General features: G+C 36.8%; 5 protein-coding genes across 5 annotated transcripts; 2 read left to right on the top strand and 3 right to left on the bottom strand.

Annotated features, from left to right (window-relative positions):
• Positions 1 to 154: 154 nt before the first annotated feature.
• LOC108822621 (uncharacterized) lies at positions 155 to 1971 on the bottom strand. Its single transcript, XM_018595744.2, has 4 exons — positions 1561 to 1971; positions 1005 to 1241; positions 702 to 919; positions 155 to 495 (listed from the first exon to the last, which is right to left on the bottom strand). Exons 1-4 carry the CDS (start codon positions 1798 to 1800, stop codon positions 318 to 320), a joined length of 873 nt encoding a protein of 290 aa, XP_018451246.1. The 5' UTR covers positions 1801 to 1971; the 3' UTR covers positions 155 to 317.
• A 4897-nt stretch (positions 1972 to 6868) lies between these two features.
• Positions 6869 to 9475, top strand: LOC130498339 (ACT domain-containing protein ACR8-like). Its single transcript, XM_056991619.1, has 7 exons — positions 6869 to 7164; positions 7435 to 7480; positions 7603 to 7717; positions 7802 to 7869; positions 7959 to 8531; positions 8603 to 8707; positions 8798 to 9475. The coding sequence occupies exons 1-7, from the start codon at positions 7103 to 7105 to the stop codon at positions 9152 to 9154; spliced, it is 1326 nt and encodes a 441-aa protein (XP_056847599.1). The 5' UTR covers positions 6869 to 7102; the 3' UTR covers positions 9155 to 9475.
• Positions 9476 to 11322: 1847 nt separating this feature from the next.
• Positions 11323 to 12359, bottom strand: LOC108820845 (general transcription and DNA repair factor IIH subunit TFB5-like). Its single transcript, XM_018593867.2, has 3 exons — positions 12222 to 12359; positions 11886 to 11958; positions 11323 to 11802 (listed from the first exon to the last, which is right to left on the bottom strand). The coding sequence occupies exons 2-3, from the start codon at positions 11918 to 11920 to the stop codon at positions 11625 to 11627; spliced, it is 213 nt and encodes a 70-aa protein (XP_018449369.1). The 5' UTR covers positions 11921 to 11958; positions 12222 to 12359; the 3' UTR covers positions 11323 to 11624.
• A 12-nt stretch (positions 12360 to 12371) lies between these two features.
• On the bottom strand, positions 12372 to 13774 carry LOC130499244 (protein cornichon homolog 4). The gene is made up of 4 exons (XM_056993307.1): positions 13477 to 13774; positions 13016 to 13197; positions 12797 to 12919; positions 12372 to 12681 (listed from the first exon to the last, which is right to left on the bottom strand). The coding sequence occupies exons 1-4, from the start codon at positions 13546 to 13548 to the stop codon at positions 12645 to 12647; spliced, it is 414 nt and encodes a 137-aa protein (XP_056849287.1). The 5' UTR covers positions 13549 to 13774; the 3' UTR covers positions 12372 to 12644.
• A 2843-nt stretch (positions 13775 to 16617) lies between these two features.
• LOC108822705 (uncharacterized) lies at positions 16618 to 19453 on the top strand. Its single transcript, XM_018595850.2, has one exon. It carries the CDS (start codon positions 16877 to 16879, stop codon positions 19208 to 19210), a length of 2334 nt encoding a protein of 777 aa, XP_018451352.1. The 5' UTR covers positions 16618 to 16876; the 3' UTR covers positions 19211 to 19453.

Raw genomic sequence — 19453 nt, 5'->3', positions numbered from 1 at the left:
AGGGTTAAATTAAAAGAAAGCGCAACCGGAGAGAGAGACAATTTAGTCTGGTTAGACTAGTTTTATTGCAGGATCATCTTAAACTGGTAATCTAGTAGTAATCACTAAATTAATAAGATAACCCCATGAGTCGAATTATAGGGGAAAAGAGATATAAATGAAAAATAATTTCAAAATTCAATTGAGATATATACAAGAAGAAAAAAAAGCAGAGATATACATTTTCAAATTAATATAATATGATAAGAGTTTCAAGATCCGTGTTAGAAGATGATATGATGTGGTAAGAGTGACGAAAATAGTTATGTACTGTGTGTTTATAGTGTCTCTACTTCGTCAGATTGCATTGAGCTTAGCTTCTTCTTGGCATAGATTGTGCAGACAATAGTAGCGGCCGCAGTTACACAGAAACCAAGAACATTCACTACTATCTCCACAACCGAAAGAGTGTGTCTCTGGTCTGATGCAACAGCTAGCGTTCTCAGCATTATTCCCCTGCAAATATCAAAAAAAAAAACACCAGTTCAAAGATTCTGGGGAACATGACCTTAACATGGAAACATGACCTTAACATGGAAACATGACCTTAACATGGAAACAGAGAGAGAGAGAGAGAGAGAGAGAGAGAGAGAGAGAGAGAGAGAGAGAGAGAGAGAGAGAGAGAGAGAGAGAGAGAGAGAGAGAGAGAGAGAGAGAGATACGTGTAGATTGAGACGAATATCTCAGGGACCATTCCGACAAGAGAGCCTAAGATGTAAGGACCGTAGTGAACTCCAGTGGCTAATGCGCAGTAGTTGTAAATCATGTAAGGGAATGGCGAGACACGGATTAACGTGACTGCTTGAAACTGATGAAACCAGGTTCCTTCACCCGCGGCTCGAAGTATAGCTGCTTTTTTCGGGTACTGCTTCAACCATTCCTGCATGAATAAAGACACACCAAATTGATCATCTAATAAAGTATGCAAACCAAAGAGCACGTAAGATCCAATTGATGATGCTTACTTGCATCTTGTGGAGGAAGAGATGTCCGATCAAGAAAGGAAGAGTAACACCGATTGATGCTGCTGACAGAATCAACAGAAAGCCTTTGCCATAACCAAAGGTAAGACCAGCCATCCACATGGAAGGAGAGGAAGGAAGAAGAATGCTTGGGAACGAAGCAACCGAGGCAAAGAGGAGAAGACCTAGCACCGGGATGCTGAATGTGCTTCTCACCCAATTTATAAACGGAATCAGTTCCTGAAAATAGACACAGCAACATAAGAAAAAGGAATAAACTTCACATTGCTAATCTCATGAGATGGTCAAAAACACTAGAAAACACATCAAAAAGTAGCATTAGAACCTAAAATGATGACTGCTTTGAAACAATCACATATTCTAGATTTGAGTGAAAGCTTCAAACTTTAGTGACTGGGCTCATAGATCATCTAGCCAATACCTTCTATACACCGTCAAATTTTATTTTTGAATCCCTAAAACCTAAAACATGATCAATCTAAACACCCAAGAACCCTAATTTTCAAACAGAATTTTTTTTTTTTTTAAAAGAAGTAACCTTTTCGATCAGAAACGGAGCAACCCATTTAATAATTACAAATGCTAATACACCAACACAAGCGACGAGGGCGATCGATTTAACCCAGAACCAGACAGACCCTAACGATGATTCCGCGGGAGATCCTTGTTCTTCTTCATCCGATCCTCCTCTCAATTTCACATAATCTCCGTTTCCGGAATCCTCCATCCTTAGTTTCAGCTCAGGTACCGGCTTATCGGCGACGTCGCTGTACGTCATTGATTGAACGACGATCAGATTGAGAGAGAGAGATCTAATGGGTTTTAGATTCGAAGGGAACAAAAAACGAATCTGAATTATTGTTAAATGATTGAAACGGTATCGTATTTGGCGAGATGAATGGGTTGTTTAATGTTTACTAGCTGTTGCTTAAGAAGCGCCGATATTTAGGCGCGTTGTTGAGTCGCTTTGCTTTTTATATTCGCCTGTCGTCACCACAAGTTCATGTTTATTGTGTTTTAGATATTTTTTTTCTTTCTTGATAATGATCGTATCAAACAAGTGGCACAAAAATCAGATGGTATTTAGATTTTTTAAGGGGGGTTTATGAGATAAAGATGGAAAGTAATGGTTAGACAATCGACATGCTTTATTAATAGTATTCTGATTTTATATAAGTTAGCATACTTTATGAAGAATGAAACGGATATTAGTTGCTTCAAAGAAATATACAACGAGAGAATGAGATAAACAAGACATTGTGAAGCATTCCTATTAATAGTATACTGATTTTATATAGTTAGCATACTTTATGAAGAATGAAACGGATATTAGTTGCTTCAAAGCAATACATATACAGCGAGAGAATGAGAAAAATAAAGACATTGAGATTTGAGAAGCACCGGAAGTTTATACAGGACCGGCTCAATGGTGTCATGGGTCCTAGGACAATTTTTTAAAAAAATAATAACTCCAAACTAATATTTTTCTTTAAAAAGTCTGATAGATATTTGTTTTTGTTTAGAATACCACAAATATTTTTAAAAATAAAAATATTTTCATATAAAAAGAATATTGAGCCCCTTTGCTTATATATATATATATATATATTTTTTTTTTTTTGAAAAAATATTAAATTAATTCAAACAAAAAAACTGGTTACAACCAAAGTTGCTTGTTTTAAACAGAGAAGAAAAGAAACTAAGTTTTACATTAGAGGATAGGATCATCTAAAGGAGAACCAAGTTCTCATAGCTCCTTGATAAGCTGGGTTATGCAGATAGTTGATGCTTGAGATACGATTACGAACTTGTTTGTCAATACTTTTTGTAAGTCCCGGCGCAGACTTGGAAACCTCTCCAAATCTCCTCCCATTCCGTTCTACCCAAACTGCACATAAAGTGACTTAGAACACATATCGGAGCAAAAATAGCTCCAGTTTGCTTCGGCATTTAGTGAGCAGGAGGATAATGTCATCCCACACATTGGTATATATAATCTATTCTCAGAAGCTGTCTGGTGAGATTCGACCATACTTCTTCCGAGTATTTGCATTGGAAAAACAAGTGGTTCCTTTGCTTATATTTAATATAAAAATAAATGTATTTTTTAAAAAAATAGATCATTGATCATCTATTAAGAAATAGGGGGACAACAGATTGGATCCTAAGTGATTGCACCAATTTGTCTCTCTATTTAAGCTGGTCCTGAGTTTATACTTTGAAAGAAAAAAAGGTCAACTCACTTTTCAATCCAAAACATAAACATAGTCATAAATAGGTAGACTGCTAACAGGATCCACCTGTTATTCCATCTTCATTTCACAGGAGAAGTTATTAGTCACTGTGTATTGTTTGGTTATAAGAAATGACGTCATTCTCATTACCGCGTTGTAGTCGGATTGTTTTAGAGAGACATGTGTTCTTCAGTTCATAAACGGAGAGTCATTACGGACCAAATCCAAAACGATATATATGTACAAACTAATTCAGCCTGTTTAGAAAATTGGTGGTCAAGTAATGTATATCTCATCTAATCCGATGGGCTGAACATTCTGGCCAGGGAGCCTGACCCAATGGTTTTATTTTATAATGTATATGTATATTTTTGTAAAGTTTTCCAGTCAGCGTAATAGACTAACAGGTTTGTAGCTGTGAATAATTATTCATCAAATAATCACAAGAATTATGGTGAATATCAGTAATCGACTAATCGCTGTCGTTAGATAATTGATAATATAGAAGTACAGGTGTGTACCACTCCTAACTACTTGTGTGTGCTTCTAGCCTTCCACTTCGTCATTACTCAACATCTAACTCATAACATATAGATCATGCTGAAACTTTGATAATTTTATTTATTCTTTATCTTTTTTGGCATTCTATATGAAAAAGTCAATCATGTTTTCTAAGCAAAAGTCAAATCATTTATCTCTATACTTTACGCATTATTGTGAAACAAAAGTCAACCCATCTCTTTGTTCTGGCCTCAGTAATTAGGTTTAGTCTTCACGACTCCTCAAACAGTGATTGGTACATAACATTCGGCTATAAATCTACTTGCAATTTTTAGTAGATGATCAAAACAACTATCATCTATCGAATTATATCAATCTTATAAAAAAAAATTGTGATTATAGTAATAAGAAATCTGTGACTATAATAATAAGAAATACATGTTTTGTCACGTCCGAGGAGCAACATGCCCTTTGAGAGTAATGGTCTGGTCATTTTTTTTTCAATTAGTATTATCTTGATCTTCCCGGCTATCCATTGCAATTAGTATTTAATACTTTTTTTTGTAACACGATCTCTTAAAATATGTTTGTCATATATACAATGCACTCAGAGGTCGTGACAATCTCTTCCCGACATTGGAATTTGAAGCTCTTTGTGATGTACAAAAAACAATTGCAAATTGATGAGACTGAACACCCAATCCGAATAGCTTATGGACATGAAAAGCTGTCATGTTAGAACAAATATTATTGGAGCGGCAAGTTGACAAACAAACTCACCTAGAACATAAATATATTAATAGATGAACAGATATACTAAACTTTCAGATGCGCATAATAATCACGATCGATATGTTTTTTTTTCAAATATACGAAACATCGTTTCCACCTTTTTACACTAGGTTATATGATAAGTCCTAATTTCTAAGATTATCATATGGTTTGTTACCGTTAAGTATATCATAGTGATCTACATGAGTACGATGCATCAGTTTCTATCAATATATAATACAAAATCAATGGTTTACGACCAGCCCAAACTCATAAAGTGTTTTACTTCTTAATAAGCCTTCTTCTTAGATCAAAGAGAGGGAAAACATATTGAAATTTGGCGGCAAACACTAGCAGTCAAAAAAGCAACATCGCACATCGCTAGTGGTCCTACGAAAACTAGCATGTATGAGCTGTAATGGCAGCACGTCAGGAAATACATCCACGGGAAATTTTTTTTTGTTGGTCCATTCAACGTTTCATTCATACGAGTTGCTCAAAAGCTGTTGTTTTTTTTTTCTTGTGGGCTGTGTTTTTTCTTTTCTGCACATGTGTTTATATTTTCGAATTATTGTTAAAAAGTCGAATTACCATTAAGTAATCATTTATCGGAGAATTAACGGCACCGACCGGCCATACACAAATTATAGGGGACCCTCTTCTTTTGGTTGATTCTGTTGCCAAGTCTATCGTTATTCGTTAATGACCTTATACGTCATCATGACCTGGCTCTCACCGGCTACCAAGAACCGGCCTGTTTCCAGCGGAGAATCGTACAAATTTTCCCTTTAAAACCAACGTGCAAAGAGCCAAACCAAGACAAACAATTGTATTTGTTTTTTTTAAGAAACCAATATACATGTATCATAACCGGTAACTGGCTGTCTAGTTTCACTAATACATAAAACAGGTTTTAATACCAACAAATTAGTCATTAGTGATAGGTAAACAACATTAACAGGCTACCAGCTAATAAATGCATCAGAAGAATCTTCTTTGTCTGTTAAGCTTAACGATTAGTTAAATGCTTTTGCAGCTTCGGCTACTGCACCGCACGACCAAGGATGTATGTAAACTGAAATTGTGAGAAATACAGATAACTGTGCCGTCCACGTATCTAGACCGTCTATGATTATAGATCGTTAAGACATAAGTATACTGCACGTGACATGGTTCTTGTCCTTCTGGAGAAAGTGGCCCTTACGTGGGGGCATATTCGCATTTATTGCGAATGATCTGATCTTCTTTTAGATCCTTCTGCGACAACACTTTGTTAACGCCAATAAAATCACCTCAACGACGTGTTGTCACACGCGAATTTACCTTTTCCCGCTACTCCTAGTCCTGGACCAATTAAATGTATACACGTGACAACCGCCTAAATCCTCAAGAGAAAGGACAGTTGTACCCTTTAGGACACGCCTAGTCGCCTACGATGACACACTCTCTTGCCAGCTTTAACTGGGTCCCATAGAGATCTTTCTTCTCTTGAAACTTTGAAAGTGCCCCTCTCGAGGCTCTCTATTACCGAATACTATAAATTAATGTGAAAGTAAGTAGGGGTTTCTTAGAAGCGCGTAGCTATCACGTGCCACATGTTAAGAGTGTAGGGAAACTAATTCTCATCTTAGCTACGAAGCGAGTATCATTTGACGTGGGACCTTTAGGATTATGACACGTGGCCTACCGTGGCCGTTGGATCAGTGATTGTCGGAAAGGGATCATACTAGAGTGGAAAGCACGCAAAGGTAAAACACACTCAAAACAGGTGGCGTCCTCGCTGGCAGTTGGACAACAGATGGTAAGAATAAGTTGACACGTAGAATTTTGGCTGGTTGGTTTTACTGGTTTCCTTTATATAAATGGGATCTCTAGCTAATTTCGGGAATATTTTAACTGCTAATTGTAACCATATGTCTTTTAGTTTGATGAATTTGTGTGTTGGTAAAGTAAAAAATGTAATATTTGAACGAAGGATTAGATACATAGATATTGAAGACTTTAGGAAAGGTACAAATGTAAGAATCATACATGAAAATACCAATAAATAAACTGATAATCTTCAGAGAATCGTTTGCTATGAATTATTAAAATTTTGAAAGGAATGAAAGATTTTTTTTTTTACTAAATGGATGAAAGATGGTTATAACATGTTAGGTTAAATTGAACTATTTTAAAAATGAAACATTATGAGTTCAACTCGAGAATACTTTTAGAGACATGGGGTGAGTCATGCTCCTCCATGTGACTTTTCTTTAATTTGCAGAGATAAAAAGTAACAAGGTAAATAAATATGTATTGATCTGTACATATATAAGGAGTCCAGTGTATAGAAGGATTATGTGAAAGCAGTGCTTTGAATCATCTAGAGAGAGAGAGATAGAGAGTAACATTCTCTCAACAATCGAGAGGGAGAGAGAAACGGTCCCTCTATCCCCAACTCTACTCCCTAAAAAAAGTCTTTGAAGAGAGATTTGATATGTGGTTTAGGTGCTGGTCATCTTTATAAGAAGAAGAAGAATATTGATAACATCGGCGTTTGAGTAACAGAGAGTTTGAGTGAAATATACAGATATGGCGATTAAGGGTTATTTAGATGAGTATGAAAAGCTTGTGGTTAGAATGAACACCCCAAGGTTTGTTTGCTTGTTTCTTTTTTCGATTCTGTTGGATTTAGAACATATTTCATGATTTGAAAACCCAGAATTATCAGTTTTCCCCAAAATTTCAAAGTTTCTTTTTGTTTTTTTTTTCCAGTTAAAAATATTTTAAAGTCTGTTAGCCTTCATCAACTTGATTTTTTTTAAAGGATTATCCAAACATTTAATTGATATTCCATTATTTAGAAATAATTTACTTTTTGACGCAATGAAAATAATCCAAAGCGAATTCTTACATAATTACAGGGTCGTTATCGACAATGGTGTTTGTTCTTCAGCGACAATCGTCAAGGTTTGCTTCTTTTTCTTCTGTTTAATTATCTAAACCACCATCAAATCAATAATCTCAAAGCAAATGTTTCATTTATAATTCTAAGAAAATTAACAATTCAGCAATGAATTTTATTCTCTCAGGTTGACAGTCCAAGAGGGCATGGTATATTGCTAGAAGCCGTTCAAATCCTCACCGATTTAAATCTCTCCATCAAAAAAGCTTACATCTCTTCTGATGGTAGATGGAACATGGATGGTAATTACAAAATTTAATAATTATTCGAATTTGTAATAATATTTTCACTTTATACTAAACTCTGTTTTTCTCTAATTACTGCAGTTTTCCATGTGACTGACATAGACGGAAACAAACTAAATGATCAGAGCGTCTTTAGTTACATCGAACAGGTAAACCCATTTGCTTATCTTAAACAATGTCTGAATTCGATAACGTGGTTTCTAAACATAGAAACTTTTTTATTTTCTTGGTTTCACAGTCTATTGAGACGGTTTACTACGGAGAAGACATCGAAGTAAACGGTTTAACATCCTTAGAATTAACCGGAACAGATCGGATCGGTTTACTATCTGAGATGTTTGCGGTTCTCTCCGACCTCAACTGCGATGTAGTTGACGCTAAGCTATGGACACACAACGGTCGAGTTGCGTCTATCATCTTCCTCAAAGACTGCACTACAGGATCACCAGTTCTTGATTCTCATCGCATATCGAAGATCGAAGGACGGTTAAAGAACGTTTTGAATGGCGATAACGACATCAACTCCGCTGCAAAGACTTGCGTTTCGATGGATGTGATGACGCACGTCGAACGTAGGCTTCATCAGCTAATGTTTGAAGACAGAGACTACGAGAAAAGGTACAAGAGACATGAGAGAGATCCTATGGTGGTTGTGACGGTTCAGAATTGGGCTGAGAGGGGTTACTCTGTAGTTAATGTTCATTGTCGGGACCGAACTAAGCTTTTGTTTGACGTGGTTTGTACGCTAACGGACATGGAATATGCCGTGTTCCATGCTACTATCAACACGTCTTCGGACCAAGCTCATTTGGTATGTTTCCTACAAAATTGGTTCAAAACTTGAGGGTTTTCTTGAGCTTATTCTCGGATAACTTCTTTCAGGAATTCTATATCCGGCATAAGGATGGATCACCGATAAGTTCAGAAGCAGAGAGGCAACGAGTGATACAATGCTTAGAAGCTGCAGTTGAAAGAAGAGCATCTGAGGTATGTATAATATTAGACGAAGTTGAAATTGATTGAATGTTTGGTTAACCGGTAATCTAAACCGTTTCTTTGGTTTTGTTTTGTGTTCAGGGTGTGAGATTAGAGCTGAGACATCCAGACAAACAAGGTTTATTAGCGGAAGTTACACGGACGTTCAGAGAAAACGGTCTGAATGTTACAAGAACAGAGATATCAACTAGCTGCGGCATGGCTACAAACATATTCTACGTAACTGATGGGAATGGAGATGGAGCCGACTCGAAATTGATTGAATCGGTTAGGGAGAAAATCGGTTTGGAGTGGTTAAGAGTGAAGGAAATGCCATCTTTGATTCATAAAAATGGAGATGGAGAAGAGGAGCAAGAGACTAAAGCAGTGTTGGTTTCACTTGGGAGTTTGGTTTGGAGAAATCTATTCAGCTTTGGTTTGATCAAATCATGTTCTTAAAGTCTTTAAAATCTTGGGGTTAACCAAACCAGAACCAATGGTTTGATGAAATTCATGGTTTGAGAGGCACGTAGACTTTTACCATAAGAAGTCTACGTGCCTTAAGAAACCAAATGATTTCTCTATTGGTTTAGTTTCTTTGGTAAATTTAATTTTAAGTTAGGAAATGATCTTTGGTCATGTTCTTGTAAATAGAGAAAAGGAGGAGAGTGACAGTAAGAAATTCAGAAATTGCATGCTTTCTTTATTGTGGGTTTTAGCTGTTAGAAAAAAGATTGTATAAAGTTCTAAAATTAATTTTGTGTGTGTGTTGTTTGTTAAGTTTTAGTGTTTGACTTGAATTTTCTTGGTGGAATGTTATAATTTTTAAAAGGTTGGCCTAATTGTTTATATTTTGGGGAAAACCTAGATGTTGTTGATAGATGGATGTCCCACAAAAATTGCAACCATCAATTTGTAAAAACTTATGCTTATTGGAACTTTGTATCATAAATTTCCAACAAGAAAAGGTATAATAAAGGTAAGTAAACCGTTTACCTATTTTCCATCCCACAATGATCAGTTTTCTTAGTTTAATTTTTTTCCCGAAGAGTTGTTGGTAGAAACTAGAAAGCATAAATATGTATAAGATTTGTCACATTATTTAAATTTAAAATATTGAAAATTAGATATCTATCTCCAATCCCGTACCTTGTTAGCTGCCTCATTATTCCAGGCAGAAAAAATATCTCCAATCCTGTAAGAGACAAACAATAAACAATAAAATTAGAAATTTATCTGCAGCTTCTTAGGAGCAAAGAGATCACCATTGTATGTGGATGTTATGAAGATTAAAACCTGGCAACTCAAAACTCATATTAACCCACTTATTGTTATCTTTTAGCATCCATATGAGCAGATGTAGCCTATTAATTTTGGTAACATATATCAGTCCATGGTATCTCCTGAGCAACCCCTGTAAGTGGTGGTCTTTCAATTATGTCAATATATTTTTAGTGATAATGAACATAGCCAGCCTTAAAGCTTTTGTTTATGTACCTCATGTGGCTAGCTAAAACATGTAATTTGCTATGCACACGTCTCCGCTTTAAGGATAATTAAATATATCTCAGCAATTTTTTTCAAAACTTTTTTTCTATTGTAAATATCTAATTTTTTATCATTTTTTCCGTCACCAAAAACGACTTGTAGTCGTTGTTTTATCATTCATAAAGATTTATACTTTCCTCTAGAAACTAATATTTGAAAACATATGCATCTTTTTATTACCAAATTTCACGGTTTTAAGTAAGTAGAAGAACTCAGTAGGTTGGAGCCGAAATAATATCTAGATTTAATAAAGATGTAGAAAAATGCTCATAATATAGTCTAGATTTTCAACAAAAGAAAGATTGAAGGTTGCACAAACCAAGCACTATTTCACAGAATCACAAAATATTAATTGTATATAAGAACTTTTGTGTTACCGAATCCACTTAGTTCTTTTTTTATTCAACAGAACACTCCATATAAACCATATAGTATTAAATTGTTTTTTTTATTTGACACTATAAATTGAATCAAACGCATTAACCAAACATGCAATATGAACAATAACCAAACTTTACCTGACTTGTTTCACCACCTACCGAGTCACACTCGCTATCAGGAGCTCGTAGACAGATGATCATCAGGACAAGATGATCAAGTGGTTGACTACCAAAGCACCAAATACATGGGTGAAGAAACCAAATACATGGGTGAAGAAGTCAATGGTGAAGATGTCAATGTCCATGGCTTTACAAATCAATATGAGAGTTTTTCAAATCAGAGCACAAATGTCAAATTGTTTTTCTAATTTTTTTTTTTAATTATACCACCAAAGTAAATCTTAAATTATATTCATGCTAGGTTTTTAGTGGAATTTTGAAGCAATAAAAAAATTAAAAAAAAAAAGAAAGCAAAAGAGAGGTAAAGAAAAAAAAAAGGCATGTGGAGTTCTGAAAATCAACTTTGTAAGAATCAAATATAGTTGTTTTAAAAATGAATTTAATCCTTTATAAAATGGGGTTTTATTAAATTATAATAGTGTATTAAGTATATGAGAAAATTAAATAGAAACAAGAAAATACTTTTAAATAGCCGGAAAAACTGATGCAACCCTAGCTCAGTTTGAGAAAATTGATTGATTCAGAAACCAACACAGAGAAACCGTCTCGTCGTCCAAAAAAAAGAAAACACAGAGAAACCGCCTCAAACCTTTCGCTGGTGACAATGAGTTTCACACAACACCAACATCATCATTTTGAGAATCCAACTAATCAAACATAACAGACTGATTCTAAACCTGGTACAGAGAGTATATAACTTGTCAATATTCAGTATAAGCATATGAACAGTCTAATCTTGCCAAACTCTTACCATCTTAATAATTATAATACGTGTTTGTTCTAATCTGAAAATAAAAAAAAAGCGTGAAGGTTATGTGGTTTTAAGTAGGCTTCTCGTAAGAGTTTTGATTTCTGAACTTAGCAATGGCACTGCGAATCATCTGCTCAACATGTGGCTGCACAAACAAGTGAGTACTATCAAGTACATGAATTATGAATCTCTGAGACGAAGGCATCGAATTGTTTATGTTCACTATCAACTGTGCCATCGGTATATCACTGCAAAAACAAAGACAAACTGAGTTAATCATAACACCTCCAAATTGAACTTTTACACGATTATAGAGCATTGAGAAACGAACCAGGAGATGAACACTCCTTTGATTGCATTAACCATTGAGTTCTTCTTATATCCTCTCTTAAAAGAAGGAAACCCTGTAATTATCATCAGAAGAGACTCAACAACACTGCCTAAAAAAACTGGTATGAAACACAGAACATAACTTTCTTGAACAACAATGATCATATGATGCAAGGATTGCCATCGCTAGTGTTTCTGCTACCTAAAATAGATTTCGATTCCCAAATCTAAGACTTAACTATATATATATAGGTCAAGTGTTTAGAGTGGAACGAGAGCAATATAATCCATGAAAGCTCTATACATAGAGAAAGAGAGAGAGACAGACAGGAATCACCTTGATAACGAGATTACTCCAGCTTCACAGACGATGGCGATAAGACACGCAAATAGGGCTTGGACTAGGTTTTATAACCTTACCCCTTAATTACGTAACTGAAACGGAATGTTCCAACTACAGAAAGTTTCCTTTTCTATATACACTAAAGATCCAATATTCGCATGAATTACCCAACTTTTTTTCTAACATTGAACTTGTTAAGTTGTACTGATTCTGTTAAATACCAGAATCTCAAAAAAAATTACTACGAAAGAAACAAAAATATACAAATCTTTCAGACGCTAATTATCTTACAAACAACACAACACTCTGTTCTTTCATTTGTCTCATGTCATGTCCACCACCATCCCAGCCCTGTATCTTTAAGCGCCGATGAAAAAAAACAAAGAAGCTAGATCGCCTTTTCTTCATCAGTAATAGTCAGTCCTCGTAATCATCCATCGCCGAGTAAATCATCCTAAGAAAAAGAAAAAGTTGGAGACAGAATCCATATGTTAGCTAATCTTGATCAATAATGAAGAAGCAGAGAAGAGATTCTAAAATACTTTTTTTATTTTGCTTTATTTATTTACCAGAAGATAGTGAGAAAGAGGTTAAGGATAATGTAAGCAAGCTTGAACAGCCGTTTCTTCTTTTCCCAGTTAAGCAAATTGAATATCTCCGTGACATCTACCAAGTGTTGTCGCTTCGAGTAACTGAAAACAACAGAGACACCCGAATGAGATATATAATCAAAGACCATCATCACCATGTTTTATTAAAGTTGTAAAAAAAAAAAAAAACAGACGTACAGATGGAAGTTGTAGTAGAGATAAGGGAGACATAAGAGTGACATGAACCAGTGTCCTGTTAAGAGGAAGAATACACATAGAACTCCTTGAACAATGAACTCCGGTAAAACCACCGAGTTTATCCTCGATGCTGAGTCGTAAGGGTTGATGTAATCGAACTCCAGATCCGCTAAGCTTACAAGCTGCCCCCAAATGAAAGATACGAATTTTTAGTTTCCACTAAACCATAGACTCCATTGAGCTCATTACACAAGACATGAACACAATCCGACAACAGAACCTAAACTAACTGATTTGGTTGTAACATTCCCAAAAAATGGAAACTTTTCTATTACAATCATGTGGCAAGAACATAAAACTGTAGTTCAAGTTAATCAGAGACTACCTGGAAACTAGCAAATTCGATAGAAAAGTAGAGAACTTTAGATATAGTTTTATATAAAAATGGATCGAATTAGGACCTGATAGACGATGATTACGACAAGAGCGATGAGGAAGAAGAAGGATATAAGCCATGTCCAGATGTCTCCCATCTTCCTCCTTCTTTCTCCGACAATCTCCTCAGATCAATTGTCGCTGTCACTTGTTTCTGCTCTTTCCTTCCACTACAAAGATCGATGAGGGAACAGATAGCAAGTTCGGACAACAAGTTCGCGGTCGCTAGATTAGTTCAGTTCGGATTCGGTTTCGGTTTCGAGATTCTGACCGGAGTAATAAGACTTCTTATGGTTTTGTTATTTTCCAGTGTTTCGGTTAGGCTTCCGGTAACTTTGACCAAAAGTACCGTTCCATGCTAGTTTAAATATATTCCGGTAGGATTTTATAAGCCCGTGGGCCAATAGAGCTCGGCCTAAATTAAATATTGATAGTTTGACTGGGCGTGGAAGGTAAAACAATAGGGCACCTGAGCCATTTAATTATGAAATATGAGCCCAGAAACCTTTCAATAATGTGATTTGATAAAAGCCAGCTCCAAACAAACAAACAGATTCTCCAAAGAGTCCATCCGTCTATTAAGTATCTGATTTTTATGGAAGAAAATATAATCTCTGATTCTTGTCAACTTCGCTAGTGAATTCATCAGATCATTTCTACTCCAAAAATATGAATCATACTCACATTTTTGAAATCTTCTTATAGTTTTCAGAACATATCAATTTCTGACGTGAATACTGGTATGTCTATCAGATTTATAGTCATGTTTTTCATGTATGAAACTGTCCAAAATAAACATTCTTGCTGTATTCTATAATAACAAAAACAAGTTTCATATACTCCATGTATTTTTCTTTACTCTCAAACAAACCACTAATATACATACGGTGATTACCGTTTACCAGCTTACCAAATACCATAACTTTCCAACAGTTTTCAAATTAATAGACTAGGAATATAATGATGCTTCTTTTTTAAAGGCTAGGCTAGTATAACTATCCATGTTCACTAATTAAAATAATTACCATCGCTATCGGTTAAAAAGTTGCCGTTGATTTTTATCTCGATTATATGCTCTCTTTTACTATATTGTATGTTTTTTTCTTTGATCAACGATCTATATTGTATATTTATCTGAGTTCCAAACACGATATATATAGTGGAGTGTTTTTTTTGAGAAAAATATAGTGGAGTGGTTGAGAAAAGAAAACTCTCGTACAAGCTTGTGGATCAAGCAAACTACGTTGCCACATACTCACAGTAATAATTAATTTAAATGTATCTTATTTAAAATGATTAGATCTTCATTTCAGGTATTCATCACCTAGTGGAAGACAAAAATTCATATTTCTTAGTATATCAGAGAAATAATCATCTAGCGAGTTATTACGAATATTCCATGTAACAAAAGTGTATATGTATATCTATATTTCTACTATTGCTGCTAAACATTTTCTTTTCGAATCTCCTTCACAAAATTAGCATTCTTAAAATAGGGTTGAATGTATTTTGATCAAGTGTTTCGCAGCATGATAAGCTTATTACAAAAATATAAAATTAATGGAATTTTGGGTGGTTGCTTTGTAACAGACAAGAACGTTCTTATAGATAGCACTATACAACTTTTAAGATTGGACTGATCTAAATTTTCTCCTAGCAAAATATAATTTCGCCTTTAGTATCGTATGTACATTTTGAACTTACAAACCATGGATCATTCCAAAAAAAAAAAAACCATGGATCATTCATATGTATAAACATGCATAAATACAACAGAAGGTGGGAGACAGTTGTGATATGTGGTGTTATTGAGATTATATATATATATATATACACATTATATATATACACATGTTATGCCGATTAAAACTTGACTCCTACTAACATCCACTTGTTACTTTAATTATTGTTTTACTTATCTTTCATTTTTTTTAATTCTGTGTTTACTATGTTTTTCTAATACATAAGATTAAGTTGTGCTTTTTTCTAAAGGATGAAAGTAATGTAAATATGAAAATATATACGCTGTTCTAAAACAATGCTGTTTCAACGGTCCTTTAAAACAGCTTGTTCAATGTGAATGTTGTGAAGAGTACAGAGGGTGTGGTAACTCATGACTTTGAAGTTCAAACTGCTAGCGACGGCCATGAGACTCATGATAATGAACATTCATACACAATAAATGAAAAAGAAAACCCAAAGCGACCAAGTATTCTAGACTTTTAAAAAAGAAATGTTTTAGAAAATGGTAAGAAGTAACAACCAAAAATTGTCTAAAAGGGGATTCAGTCAAATTACAAACACTACAACTTTCATTCCTTTTTACCTTTACAGGTAAATATAAAATAGTCGTAAAAAAAAGGTAAATATAAAATATTTACAAAGAGATGTCCTTCTGATGAGTCAACGCATTGTGGTCAACACAACACACATACACACACACTCCCTCAGTCCCTCGGTGTCTTTCACCATCTACCTACAAACAAAACTAAATGCCCAGTTTACCCTCTCTAAATGTCCAAATACCGAACGCATCCCACATAGACAAGAAGACACAAATGGAAATCCCAGTCACCAGTTTTAATTTGTCTTGAAATACTCAAATGTCTTGAAATCTTTAAGTAAATACAAAATGAGAGATTCTTTAAACCAAATTAATCTTTCCAAAAGGGTTATACAGTACTTTCTCTTGCCAACAAACCCTTTATATCTTCATGTATATATATATTAGCTTCTGTACTATAATAAAATTTATGTACATCAAATTTGTATAATTACATTTTTACAGATGAAAGAATAAAAAAATACTCTTCTTTCTTTTAACTTGGACAAAAATTGACTCTCGTCACACATCACAATCCAAATTAGATTTTACTTTTACCAAATGTTACCTTTTAGTAGTTGAATGCTCTGTAGAACAAGAAAAACATGTATAGATTACGAGAATCTAAAATGCATTAAATTAAGGTCCCAAATAGTTCCAATAAGAAAAAAAAAAGTAGGAGACAAGAAAGAAAACTAAAAAAGAAAACAATGTCCGAAAACCACAGAGAAGCGCGTGAAGGAAACGTTCCAATGATGGGGAAGTGAGAGAGAGTGTCTTAAACCAACGTAACGTATGTGTTATTTTTTTCTTCTTCTCGTACGACGTGGGAACTCTGCTTTCACCTTGTTCCTCTAAAAAAAACGTCCGTTTACAACTCATTCCTTCCACGCGCGTCGTTACCTTCCCCTCTCTCTCTCTCTTTAACTCTTACTCTCTCCCTCTTCTTCTCCGCTGTCTCTTTCTTCCAAAATCACATTAGCGAAACAGAGCGATCAGTGAAGAGAGGAGAGGAGACATTAAAAGGAAACCCATAGAGCAGTTCGAAGTTGTTTTGATGACGTGGAGCCGTCTTCCCGGTTAATTTTCCCGGTTAATAAGAGATGTCACACGTAATTAAAACATCTTCCTCGAAGCAAATGGCGACGACGAACACTCCCACGGCTGCTCACCAACAACAACAACAAACGCCACCTCCGCCGCCTCCGGAGGTAACGACGGAGGAGCTAACGGTGAAGGCTCTGAACAAGAGATACGAAGGTTTGATGACGGTGAGGACGAAAGCGGTGAAAGGTAAAGGCGCGTGGTACTGGACTCACCTCGAGCCGACGCTCGTGCGCAACACCGACACCGGCCTCCCCAAAGCCGTGAAACTCCGCTGCTCCCTCTGCGACGCCGTTTTCTCCGCCTCCAACCCTTCCCGCACCGCCTCCGAGCATCTCAAACGCGGCACGTGTCCCAATTTCACCTCCTCCGTCGCTCCTCCAATCTCCGCCGTCAGCCCTTCTCCTTCCTCTTCCTCTTCCTCTCCTCTAGCTCACCACCGGAAAAGAAACTCCTCCGGCGCCGCCGTCGTCACCGCCGCGGCTCCTTCTCGCCTCAACCCTCCTTCTTCTTACAACGCGACGCCGATAACGATCGTCGATCCTTCGAGAGGCGGAGAGCTGCGGTACTCCTCCGCTCCGCCGCCGCCGCCGCGTCTGATGCTCTCCGGCGGAAAAGACGATCTGTGTCCGTTGGCTATGCTCGAAGACGGTGTGAAGAAGCTCAAGAGTCCCAAACCGTCGCAGTCTCTCACGAGATCGCATATGGAGTCGGCGGCTCTCGACTCTCTCTCCGACTGGGTCTTCGAGTCCTGCGGCTCCGTTTCTCTCTCGGGTCTGGAGCATCCCAAGTTTCGAACCTTTTTAACCCAAGTCGGTTTACCAATCATCTCCAAGAGAGACTTCGCCTCGACAAGGCTGGAGTTTAAGTACGAGGAAGCCAGAGCGGTGTCCGAATCGAGAATCCGAGACGCCATGTTCTTCCAAATCGCATCGGACGGCTGGAGAGAGAGTCTGGTGAGTCTGATCGTGAATTTACCCAACGGGACGAGTGTTTACAGAAGAGCGGTTCTCGTGAACGGAGCTGTCGTGCCGTCGAACTACGCGGAGGAGGTCTTGTTGGAGACGGTTAAGGGCATTTGCGGAAATTCGCCTCAGAGGTGTGTTGGGATAGTCTCTGACAAGTTCAAGAACAAGGCGCTTAAGAGTCTCGAGGGGCAGCATCAGTGGATGGTGAACATGTCTTGTCAGTATCAAGGGCTCAGGAGTTTGATCAAAGACTTCGTAAAAGAGCTGCCTTTATTCAAATCCGTCTCGCGAAACTGCGTGAGACTCGCCGAGTTCGTCAACAACACGGCGGAGATACGTAACGCGCACCGTAAGTATCAGCTTCAAGAACACGGCGAATCTATAATGCTGCGGTTGCCTTTAAATTGCGATAGTGGTAAGACTTGTTTCTTTGAGCCATTGTTTAGTCTTCTTGAGGATGTGTTGAGTTCCGCTAGAGCGATTCAGCTGGTGATGCATGATGATGCTTGTAAGGCTGTTTTGATGGAGGATCATACGGCTAGGGAGGTTAGAGAGATGGTTGGAGACCAAAGGTTTTGGAACGAGGTAGAGGCGGTCCACGCTTTGATCAAGCTTGTCAAAGAGATGGCTCGGAGAATAGAGGAAGAGAAGCTGCTCGTTGGGCAATGCCTCCCGCTATGGGACGAGCTAAGGGCTAAGGTTAAAGATTGGGACTCTAAGTTCAACGTAGGGGAAGGACATGTGGAGAAACTTGTGGAGAGAAGATTCAAGAAGAGTTATCACCCGGCTTGGGCTGCGGCCTTCATACTCGACCCTCTTTACTTGATAAGCGATAGTAGCGGCAAGTATCTTCCACCGTTCAAATGTTTGTCGCCGGAGCAAGAGAAAGATGTAGATAAGTTGATAATAAGGCTTGTGTCTAGAGACGAGGCACACATTGCGTTGATGGAGCTTATGAAATGGAGAACCGAAGGGCTTGATCCAATGTATGCAAGGGCGGTTCAGATGAAAGAGCGTGACCCTGTTACTGGTAAGATGAGGATAGCTAATCCTCAGAGCAGTAGGCTTGTATGGGAGACGTATCTTAGCGAGTTCAGGTCACTAGGGAAAGTTGCGGTGAGGCTGATTTTCCTTCATGCAACTACTTGTGGGTTCAAATGCAACTCATCTCTTTTGAAATGGGTAAGCTCTCATGGGAGGTCACATGCAGCTATAGATAGAGCTCAGAAGATGATTTTTATATCAGCTAATTCGAAATTCGAAAGAAGAGATTTCTCTAATGAGGAGGATAGGGATGCAGAGCTACTTGCTATGGCTAATGGTGATGAAAATTTGCTAAATGATGTTCTTGTGGACACATCTTAGGTGTGACATTTTTCCAATTTGATAATCTTGGTTTTTGGATCAGTTTTGTTTAAGCTTAGTTTTTCATTAGAGTTTTGGCATTTTGTAGGATTGTTTGGATTTTTTTCTTTCATCACCATTATCCCTTTATATCATTAATATTCAAGTTGTGATTGGTTCCTTTAGAAGATGAGACTTATGATATGTAATCTGAGTATTTGTATTTCATTAGCCTATATATATATACCATAGTTTTTTCGATAA

The sequence above is a fragment of the Raphanus sativus genome, chromosome 8 (genome assembly GCF_000801105.2).
Source record: "Raphanus sativus cultivar WK10039 chromosome 8, ASM80110v3, whole genome shotgun sequence".
In the NCBI taxonomy this organism is placed as follows: Eukaryota; Viridiplantae; Streptophyta; class Magnoliopsida; order Brassicales; family Brassicaceae; genus Raphanus; species Raphanus sativus.
This window is presented reverse-complemented; position numbering and strand designations above follow the sequence as displayed.